This window comes from Tursiops truncatus, chromosome 3 (genome assembly GCF_011762595.2).
Source record: "Tursiops truncatus isolate mTurTru1 chromosome 3, mTurTru1.mat.Y, whole genome shotgun sequence".
NCBI classification, from domain to species: domain Eukaryota; kingdom Metazoa; phylum Chordata; class Mammalia; order Artiodactyla; family Delphinidae; genus Tursiops; species Tursiops truncatus.
The window spans coordinates 49,130,314-49,142,322 of record NC_047036.1 but is presented as its reverse complement, the minus strand read 5'-3'; the positions used below and the strand labels follow the sequence as shown (position 1 = coordinate 49,142,322).

The window sequence follows — 12,009 nt, the reverse complement described above, 5'->3', positions numbered from 1 at the left end:
TCATTCAGGCACACTGCCAAATTCCTCCTAAATACTGCTAGCACTCACAATGACCTCTCTGAGCTTTGGAACCCTATTACATCTACATCCTCCTTATCCACTCTTGGCAGTCTCACAAGCATCTCTAACTTAAGGTAGCCAACACCAAACTTTTGAGTGCCTTCCCAACAAAAACAAAGCAAAACAAGATAGAAAATCAAAATCAGGCTCTCTTCCAGTTGTCCTAATCTGACTACAGAGCAATTCTAAGCACCCAGTGACTCAGGCCAGAACCTGGGATTCAGTTGTGACCTTTCTCCTCATCTACCCATCAAAAACCCAATTTATCATCAAATTCTGTCACATTTATCTATGAAATTTTTCGACTTCTCTATATTCCTACTGTGAACAGCGTGCTGCAAGTCAATTCTGTCTCTACTTTGAACTATTGCATAACTTCCCACATGGGGACCCTTCCACTCTTTGCTTCTTCTAATTCATTCTCTACACAGTGCTCTTTTGCAAAATCTGATCAGGTCTCCCTTGCTTTAAAGTAAGGGTTTACACTTGCTAACACATATATATGGAATCTAAAAAAAAAGAAAAAATGGTTCTGAAGAACCTAGGGGCAGGACAGGAATAAAGACGCAGACGTAGAGAATGGACTTGAGGACAAGGGGAGGGGGAAGGGTAAGCTGGGACGGAGTGAGACAGTGGCATGGACATATATACACTACCAAATGTAAAATAGATAGCTAGTGGGAAGCAGCTGCACAGCACAGGGAGATCAGCTCTGTGCTTTGTGACCACCTAGAGGGGTGGGATAGGGAGGGTGGGAGGGAGATGCAAGAGGGAGGGGATATGGGGATATATGTATACATATAGCTGATTCACTTTGTTATACAGCAGAAACTAACACAACATTGTAAAGCAATTATACTCCAATAAAGATGTTAAAATTTTTTTAATAAATTAAGTAAGTAAGTAAGGGTCTAACCTTTCAGTAACTTCCCATTACACATAAAAATCCAAACTCCTAATCATGGTTTACTCAGCCCCATCTGACCTGGTTGCTGCCTACCTCTCTCTGACCTCACCTAACTTTTCATACTACTCTCCAGCTATACTAGCCTTCTTTCTGACAAACACTTTCTTAGTCTTAGGACTTCCATGGAGGGATTCCATCTGCTAAGAATGCTATTGCCTGAATTTACCTGGTTAGTTGTATTTACAGTAGGAATGAAACTCCAGGAGGGTATGGTCCTAAATGGAAAAAAACTCAGATTTTTCCTTCCCAAGTAGGGAGAAACCTTGTCCTTCCCTACTATGTTTCTCTTCTGTGAGTCTTCTTTACTCACAGCACACTTTACTTCTGGTCACCAATTGTGTGGAAGATTTTCCCAACATGCCATTCTCTGTGACACCCGCTGGATGACCTACAATTTAACTCAATTCTAACACTATCTCCCTGGAGATAATGTCAGATCACACAGGTTAAGGTCTCAGACCCACAAGACTGAGCCACCCCCCAAGTACCTCAGATGCCAAAGGTTCCAATGACTCCTCCCTAGGTTCAACTAATTTGCCAGAGAAATCACAGAATTCAGGGAAACATGTTTACCAGTTTACTAAAATATATGATAAAGAATACAGATGAATAGCCAGATGAAGAGCTACAGAGGGCAAGGTCTGGGAGGGTCCTGAGCACAGGTGCTTTGGTCCCTGTGGAGGTGGGGCGTATCACCCCTCCGATGTGGATGTGTTCCCCCATCTGGAAGCTCCTTGAACACACTACTATTGGGATTTTATGGAGAATTCCTTACATACATACTCAATTATTAACTCCATTTCCAGCTCATCTCCCCTCTGTGGAAGATGGGGCTTGGAGCTGAAAATTCCAAGCCTCTAGTCATGGCTCAGTCTCTCTGGTGACCTCAGTCTAGGAGCCCACCCCAGAGCTGCCTCGTCAGAACAAAAGATGCTCCTAATGTTCTTATCACTTAGGAAATTACAAGGGTTTCAGGAGCTCTGTGCCAAGAATCAGGGGTAGAGACCATACATATTTTCTTCTTTTATCTCACAGGTCCCCATTCTAGAGGACAATGCCTTAGGAGGCTTTCATAGATGAGAAGCAGATGATTTAAGAAAAGGGGTTCTGAAAGCCAAAACATGAGGAAACTGAACTAGAACATAAAAATATTTGCTCCATGGGACCTCAAACAAAATACAAAGAAAATGTGAACTTATGTATTAAGAATAGAATTAACACTAGGAAGAGTATCAGAGAAGGTATCTGGCAAAAAGTTAGATTTTCCAAAGCCAATATCCAAACTAAGAACAGGCAAGGGTTTATGCTCAGGTACCAGAAACTCAAGACATACGGGAAGACATGGAGATAAAAGGAAAGTACTGTATATTACAATTACACACTATTGACAATCAAAAAACTACTTCCCACTAAAATATAGTGCCGTCTACTATGTCACATGATGCCTCAAAAGTCAGGAACAATGAAACAAGGCACATTTGGACCAGTAGAACGCATACTATACATTCCTTTCATTCATGCTGCTTTCTCCATATTTATCTTTTAACCCACAAGGCTTCTCACATTAAAGTATGCAGCCACAAGAGCCTACCAACTTCAGTAGAGTGATGACTAGAGATGGAGGGCACTTTTAAAAAACTATACTTGAGACAGTATAATACTGAAAACCATGGGCCTATCACTTGTTAATACTGCTCCATAACTGTGAAATCACTAACAAACTAGATAATAATTTGAGACAACTGATGCATATCCCTCCCCACTCACCTAAGGCCTTATCAGCAAGTCCAGTAACAGAAAAGAAAAAGTTTTAATGAGAAATAAAATGGGCCTTCTCAGGAGGAAAAAAATTAAGTTACTATTCAGTAGGCGATGCATAAAAACAAAGTCTAACCGGTAAACAGAACAACCTTCTCTTTGGTTTCACGTACCCCGTTCTCTTTCCTTAGTCCAGAGCAGCACAACATATTACAAGTCCATGAATACGTTTTCCAGTCTGGCCCAGTAACAGAAGACAAGCAAGGAGTGGGATCCTTCTAACAAGGGAGAACAAGAAGTACAATAGGATGTGGGGAAATGCATGAAGGACCAACTTGGTAGGAAGACCTAACATCAAAGCTCATTTTCAGAACCTTGTAAAAGGTTTCCAGGCTTTCTTTTCCCATTTTGCCAACGCTTAAAAACAAATATGGCAAATTTTACTGTTTTTGTTGTGGTGTGGGTAAGAAATGGAGTGAAAATGCCCTTATTACATGTGGGTCCCCCTCCACCTTAAAGCTTAAACACTTGGTTATTTCTATAATTTTTAAGTTCAAGAAATGTCCACATATATGTTATGTTTGAATGTTCTATTTCTTGACCTAAGTAGTGATTAAAACAGGTGTATTTACTTCTCTATGTGGTTTATAAATAAACAAGAGTTTTCTAAAATGTTGCCTGTAGTCTAACGGCAAATATTTTCCAAAAACCTAACATCTGATTTCTCCCTCACCTGCCATGCCTCTGCCAATCACCAAGGCACCTTCCAAAGTAGCTCTAGAATCCATCCATCCTCTCTGCCACCACCCCAGTCCAGGGCTCCAGCATCTCTCCCATGAATCAGCGATTACTGCATGCGAGATTCAGATTAATCCTGTTTCTAGTCTTGTTCCTTCCAGAAAGAGTGCACTTTCAGTTTGTATTTGCCAAATGCTAAATGTTTAAAAGAATCCTTGGGACTTCCCTGGTGGCTCAGTGGTTAAGAATCTGCCTGCCAATGCAGGGGACACAGGTTCGAGCCCTGGTCCGGGAAGATCCCACATGCCCCAGAGCAACTAAGCATGTGCGCCACAACTACTGAGCCTGCACTCTAGAGCCCACGAGCCACAACTACTGAAGCCCACGTGCCTAGAGCCTGTGCTCTGCAACAAGAGAAGCCACTGGAATGAGAAGCCTGCGCACCACAATGAAGAGTAGCCCCTGCTCACCACAACTAGAGAAAGCCCGCATGCAGCAATGAAGACCCAGTGCAGCCATAAATAAATAAATAAATAAATAAATAAATTTATTTATTAAAAAAAAAAAAAAGAATCCCTGAATGTGTAGCCAAACAGCAGCATTAGGTTCCCTTAACAATGCTTAAAATCCTTCCATGGCTCCCTGCTGCCCTAGGGAAAAACATGAAATTACAACATCCTTCATCGTCTGATTTCTCTCTCTAGCTGCAAATCTCATAATATACCACTCACAACTCCAGTTGGACTGAATTTTAGCTCCTGAAAAGCAGTATTCTATTTCTTCAACCCTCTACCTACTACTCAGCTCTCTTTCGCTGGGCTAATTTCTACTTACCCTTTGCAATCCAGTTTCAATGTCACTTTTCTCATAAAGCTATCTCTCACCTCCACATATGTTATACAAGAGAGTACCTTCAAGTGCAGTATTTATCATACTGTACAATAACCATGTGTGTCCTCCTCTACATTTCAAGCTCTACTGAGAATAGGAACCATGTCCATGCTATTCACAGTTATAACCCTAGCACCCAGGCAGCAGTATAGTATAAAATTAAAAGCATGGGCTCTGGAATCAGACAGACCTAAAAAGTGTCACAAGCTGTGAGAATATGAGACACTTTCTTAAACTCACTCTGCCTAAATTTCCCTACCTGTAAAATGTAGATAGTACTACCTTATAAGGCTTTTTAAGGATTAAATGTTATATATGAAGTATTTAGCATAGTGCTTGGTACACAGAAACATTAGTTATTATTAATTACTTAATACAGTGATTATCAAAGAAAATATTTGCTGAATGAATACAGTATTCACAAATTATTAAAAACATATTTATTAATGCTAAGCTCATATAATTCATTATATATCCAAATAAAGTCTATAATTCTATAAGGATGCTTCAGTTTTATTCATGTCCATGACACTGAGGTTTTCTTATAGTCAATATTCAGTTGAATTATAACGCAGAATGTTCAAAGAGAATGACCTGTGCCTCACTTTCAGGAACAATTTGTTTATGAAGTCGAATCTGCTCCAAACCAGGGCATTCTAGAGAATTTGGGGAAGTGTTACAGATTGAAGCTGTTACATTATACCTTGCTGACTGATAAAAGCTGTAGTATTCAAGTCTATTTTCCCCTGAGTTTTCTGGTGCCTTTAGTTTTTGTTTAAACTGAACAACTTTGTAGATCAAAAAAACGATTACAACACAAGCTAAAATAAAAAAAGCTAGCAAAATGTCAAAAGCCTCATTCAACTTTTCAACTTCTTGTGTACAAATTACAGATGTTTTCCCTGACACCGAAGCAGCATCAATCGGTAGAGCACTGTTTTTTTCCAAGTTCAAGTTAACAGGAGAAGTAAGCTGTATTTGCACAGGTAACACTGCAGTAGTCTCTAATGGATTACCAAAGGTATTCTCTTGAAAAAATCTACTGGCAGGTGAAGTACGAATTCGTTCCCAGAAAGTAACACTCTCAGTGTTTTCCAAATGTTTCCCATTTGTGGTTATTTTATGCCAGGCCATCATTAATGCAGTGGTCTTGTGATGAATATGAAGAGATTTTATAGCCCAAGCTCTGGATACATTTGTTGAAGATGTAACACAATTTGTAAAGTCAGTCCATTTAATATAATGCAATGCTCTGCCACGCATGGATGGGGGATTCTGACAATAGATGTTTAGAGTAATGGCTGAAGATGCTAACCAGTCGCGAAGACCCAATAGTTTGCAGTTACATTCCCAAGGATTAGAATTTGCCTGAAGATGAGTCAATGAAGACAATGGCTTAAGGACCCTTGGATGTAAGTCTGTAAGATTATTAAATGACAGGTTAAGAATCTTCAAAGATGCTCCCATGTTTTCAAATGTATCATTATCAATGCTGATTATTCTGTTTCTATCTAACTTAAGATAAATTAAATTCTTTAACAAGCTAAATGTGTCAGAATTTAAATTTTCTAAATCATTATGACTTAAGATCAAATGTTTAAGATTACTAATTCCACTAAACCCATCCCTAGTAACATTTTTAATTCTTGAATTTTTCAGGAGGAGATACTCCAAACTGACAAGTCCTTTAAATGCAAAGGGCTGTATTTCTTCAATATGGTTATGAGACAAAGAAAGTCTTTTAAGATTCTTAAGAACTTCAAAAGCATTTGATGGTACTTTTGTTAAATTATTACCTTCTAGATACAAACAATCCAGGTTTCCAAGGTGTTGAAAGCCTGAGTCTGATATCCTCAAAATTTTATTGTTTGATAAATCAAGTATCCGAAGAGCAATCATACCAACAAACGTACCACTCCCGAGGACAGTGAGGCGATTTCTTTGTAGATTTAAGTACTGAACTGAAACTAGATCATGAAATACTCCTCTTGGAACAAAAGATACTTGATTAGACTGTAAATATAAATTACGAAGATTGGAAAGTCCCTCAAATATTCCAGGATCCAAGCGTTTTATAAAATTATTATTCAGATATAGAAAATACAGCTGCCTCAAATGAACAAAAGCTTTTGGATACACATACACAATGCTAGAATTATCTAAATACAATGCTACAAGAGAATGAAGTCCAATTAATTCACTTTCATTTATATGAGATATATTATTTCCAGTCAGATATAGAAAAACTGTACTTTCAGGAAAATTCTTAGGAATGCTTGAAAGGCCTAAGTTACGGCAGTTAATTTGTCTCCCAGTGCAGAGCTGGCAAACAGACGAACATCCAAGTATCTCTTTATGGAATAATAACACAAGATAACAGGTAACAAGTAGAAACAGTCGTAGGCAAGGCAGAGAAAAACGTACTCCACACATAGCCCTGTTCTTGGTTTTTCTGTTCATATCAAAATTGGCTATAAAAAGAAAAGGTAAAACTTTAAATCATCAAAAAGTTCTTTAAATGAAAGTTTTATAATACTAGAAATTCTATATTTTATTTTATTAGGATCAGCCATAATACTAAGTATCATGAATCACACTATGGTGATAGCATAAAACAGTAAGGCTGAAATACGTTCTAGAATTATTAGCACCTCCAGGCCATTAACCCACTGTTTGACAAAATGATAATTCAAATTTAATGAACTGCAAAATAAAATGTTTGCTAACTTAAAATTACAACTGACTATAACTAAAGTGACAAATGATGATGCAGGGATAAAGATCTTTGGATATAATATGCCCCTTTATCAACTTAAAGTCTAATATCAATTAAACAACATTATAATTTAGGAATTATACACATTCATTACAGAACAATTAAACTCTCTTTAAACTACAGGTTTTTACAAACCAAATTATTTTTTGTTTCAGCTAAAAGTTCATATTTAAATAAATAATCTTACCAAGAACAGGAAATTCATATTATTAACACTCAGCTGATTCAAGTAAAGGTTTTCTTTCTATATCTGAAGAGCGACATTTCTAAACTCCATTTCTTTTGTGGCACTGTTGACCTCCACCCCTCCACCTCTTTTTTTTTTTTAAGTCACAATTTGCTCAGGAAACACCACTCTTCACATTGGTTCCTCCACACTCAGTGTGTAAAACAGAGGTTGCCATGGATACAGGAAACTGAGAGACAGGAAGTAATGTTATCTGTGTTTCAAAAGTATTGTTAAAAGGAAATCTCAGGAACTTATTTTTTCAGAATGCAGTTAACTTGAGTTTTCCTAACGCACAAACCTAAATATTTCATTTTAAAAGTAAGTATTTTTTAAACATGAAAATTTTAAATATTCAGAACGAACAAACTCTGTATACATCAACAACAAATAGCTATCGAATGGAAAAAGCAAGTTGAAGTAAGCAGGCAGACTCTCAACCACTGCGCCACCAGGGAAGCCCAAGAGTAATGTAACTTTTGTGAATTTTTTAAATGCATAGAATATTTATATTTGTATTGTTTTGAATATACAGTAGCGACTTCAATTTTGCTTTATTCCTTAAAAAAAAAAAACAAGTAGCAAAAACAAGTAATTTAGGACAATGAACTTGACAGATGCTGTTCTTCTGTGTTGTTCTTTTTTAATTAAAAAAAATTGGTGCATATAAAGTATTGAATACGACCAATTAGTACCTTAATATATTAAGGTATATGCCTTGAGTTATAGACTGATATCAGGTTGCATACCAAGTTACTGACAAAGGTTATCTTTGACAAGAAAAGTTGAGGAGAGTGAAAGAAGCCCTTTAATGACTTTTGACCATATATACATCTGAATTAACCCGAATTTTTTACAATAAAAATGTATCTGTGCATAATGTAATATTTTAAAGTAAGGATTTAAAGAGTTGACTATAAACTATATATTATACATTGTTTAGTCATTAATTTTCCAAAAACCTGACTGCTTAGACTTTCTAATTCTGACATTTATTAATATTACTAATACCCTGACAGTGCACTTAAAATATCAGTAATAATATATATAACTGTATACTATAACTCCCTTTTGATATTAAAGCAGCTTCATTTCACATCAAGACAACTACTTCAGATAATAATATAAATTATTTCCATATTAATATTTTGTATAATACCCAGCACTTTCTTTCAATTACAATAAAAAATCAGAGGTGCATACTAGATAACAGATCTTTATCAAAATGACTTACAAATCTCACAGCTATCCTTTGTGGCTGGTTATTGTTACTGCTATTTTATAAACACAGAAATTAGAAAACAACAACCAAAAAACCAAATGACAGAGAAATGACATAAATTAGAGGTAAAGATGGAACAAGAGCTAGGTTTTTCAAGTTCATTTTGTTTCATATTTTCAATAACATACAAATCATAATGAGATACGTCTCACAGATTTTTTTCAACTGTGTCATACAACTTAAAGAATTATGATGGGGTTCAGGACACGATACCCCAAAATATACACCTTGGCATACTGAATACTTTAAGCTGAAGGAGTCTGAGCATACAGCATGAGCAGGAAGTTCTCTCTCTGACCTCTCCCACCCCCAGCCACACCCCCATACTCCCTGCCCTTGTCCCCTGAAAGAAGTCATTAAACCCTCAAGTGAGAACTGCCCTCCCTATAATGGGAGGAATCCTTATCTCCAAAGACAAGAGGACTCAGAAGAATCCAAACAAATGGGACTTGTAAAATTTCCCCTGGTTTATTATACTTACCTCATACACTTTTCCCTATCATATCTTTCCATGACTTGCCATTCTACATCAAACACAGGTTCAACAGTTTCTTTGAGTCTTCCTTATGAAGACTCCCATGACATGTAAAATGTACATTAAATTTGTATGCTTTAATCCTGTTGTCTTGTCTTTCTCAGTTTAATTTTCAGACCCAGCTAGGGACCCTAAGAGAGTCAAGGAAAACTTTTTACTCTCCTACAGTCTAGAAAAAGTCAGAGAAATTGGTCCATTGAAATCAAAATAAAATTTAAAGAGGGTAAACTACAAGGTAACAAGATCAGAACATTCATTAATTAATTTTGTCCTCTGTTCTAGAAATATCCAAAGCAGACAAAAATATTTATTCTTACTAGATCTTGAAGTAAAGATCTGTTCATCTAGGAGGTGCTGCTCTTAGACACAAGTGATCACTACTAAAGAAGACCGCAGAAATCAAAACATGAAAAAAGTTGATGCAGGGAAAGAATCCAGAGACCTCTGCATCTTTCTTGCTATGAGCACATCACTAATTAGTGGCAAAATTGCCCACTCAAGGTTTAGATAAGAACTCAAGTTTCCCAGCTTCCCACTGCACTTACCGGAGTGTACATTTCCCTGTGCTTTAAATACTTTCATTTCACAGTAATCTGTATTATTTAGATAATTTTAAATCCTCTCATGAGCTTTAAGTTCTATGACATGTTTAATAAAATCTTCATATATCTCCAATGCACAATAATTCTCCCCAACTGAATTGTGACATTTTGAATTTGCTCTGGAATAATACGTCAAAATGATTCCTCGTATCCCTTTTCTCATTCCTACTAATATTCAATAGAACTATTTCTGAACACTAAGCCTCCTAAGTAGGCATCCTCCCTCTTCTTTCCAGGAGATTGGCTCACTAAATTATTTCTCTCTCATTCTTATTGCTAAACCTTCTTTTGTACTACCTCTATCTTTAAATAATCTCATGCCTTAAGTTTCAACACATATCTATTTCCTTTCCATTCAGCAATTCCATCACAAGTACAAAAATACAAAAATAAGAGGAAAACTGTTCTATTACCATCTTTTACATATATGCCATCTACATTATTTAGACATATAGCGTCTATGTATAAACCAATCAAGATGGGTTTACATCTAAAGAATGGTTTACAATAGCAGTTACTGACCTTATTATGGATCTTAAAAATTACTTATAGATCCTAAAATCAAAAGAATGAAAACTTGAAATGGGGTTTACAATAAAAGTTAGTCCAGTAACAATAAAAAATATTATCATTTTGCTCAATGTAGGGGAAAATTTTAATGAGGAGCAGTAACTCAATACAGATTGCTTAACAGTTGCCAGGAAAAACAAAAAAAAAGTATCATACAGCGGAGAAATCGGACAACACCTTGACCAGAATTGACATGATTAATGAGAAGCAGGTAGACACCACATACTGCTAGATGCGATATTTCAAGAAGGACACATTGCTTATGTAATATTCCAACCAGGGATGATTAACTTGGATCTAACCATGAGGAAATATGAGACAAACCCCAAATGAGGAACATTCTGGGAGAGAGTAAGGGAGAAAGAAAGGGAGAGAAGGAGACAGAGTAGAACTGTATTTTTCAAAAATGTTAGTCGTTAAGTGAGAAAGACTCAGGAAATGACATTACAGTGTAAAAGAGACTACAAAGACATGACAACTAAAAGCTGAAGTATTTAGGAGTAAAAGGCCATGATTGATGCAATTTACACAAATGGTTCAAAAATAAAGCACCATGTATGGTTGGTGTGTGTGTGTTGGTGCATGTGTGTAATGTCTGTATACACACACATAGAGACAGAGAGAATAAGATACGGAAAGAGAGAAAGAGGACACATGCTAACAAGTCCAGGCTGTCATGCTCATGGAACTTACTGAGAAAGTCATTAAAATGTACTAGAGGGACTTCCCTCGTGGTCCAGTGGTTAAGACTCCACCTTCCAATGCAGGGGGTGCAGGTTCAATTCCTGGTCAGGGAACTACATGCCCCACAGTGTGGCCCAAAAAAAATGTGCTAGATACCCAAATGTCCTTCAATGGCTGAAGTGGTACATCCATACAATGGAATACTACTCAGCAATAAAATAAGAACATTCTAATAACATACACAATAGCTTGGATGGATTTAAAAGACATTATGCTTCAAAAGGATATATACTGCCTGATTCCATTTATATGACATTCTCAAAAAGACAAAATTATAGTGAAAGAGAACAGATCAGTGGTTGCCAGGAGTTAAGGGTCAAGGGGAGGATGACTTTCCTAAAGCATATAGCAGAAGGGAGTTTCCTCAGGTGATAAAATTATTCCTTGTATTCTATCTAACTGTGGCGATGTTTTCACAAATCTACATGTGTGAAAATTTACAGTAGTGTATACCCCCAAAAAAGTCAAATTTACTCTATGTAAGTTAATAAATAACAATTTTTAAGTCCTTTTATTTTCAAATACAAATATTTGTGGGTAAAAAACAAAATACATATAAAAAACTGCTAGACAAACACTTGTTTGATTTACAATCATGACCAGTTTTACAAAGGAAAAACAAAGAGTACTTTGAATGGAGAACAGGGAACCCTCCTACACTGCTGGTGGGAATGTATATTGGTGCAGCCACTGTTGAGAACAGTATGGATGTTCCTTAGAAAACTAAAAATAGAGCTACCATATGATTCAGCAATCCCACTCCTGGGAAAAGATGAAAACTCTAATTTGAAAAGATACATGCACCCCAATGTTCATAACAGCACTATTCACAGTAGCCAAGACATGGAAGCAATCTAAGT

The 12,009-nt window shown here is 36.6% G+C and overlaps 1 protein-coding gene across 9 annotated transcripts in view; it reads right to left on the bottom strand.

Annotated features, from left to right (window-relative positions):
• IPO11 (importin 11) overlaps positions 1-12,009 on the bottom strand; it is a 249,283-nt gene that overhangs the window by 79,666 nt on the left and 157,608 nt on the right. Inside the window, exon 28 of one of the 9 annotated variants that reach the window (XM_019929993.3) lies at positions 5,667-5,832. The exons of the other annotated variants lie outside the window; for them this stretch is intronic. Within the exon in view, the coding sequence (XP_019785552.1) occupies positions 5,811-5,832 (22 nt within the window). The 3' untranslated portion in view covers positions 5,667-5,810. Of the gene's footprint in view, positions 1-5,666; positions 5,833-12,009 lie in introns of those variants that run through there. 9 annotated transcript variants of the gene reach the window in all.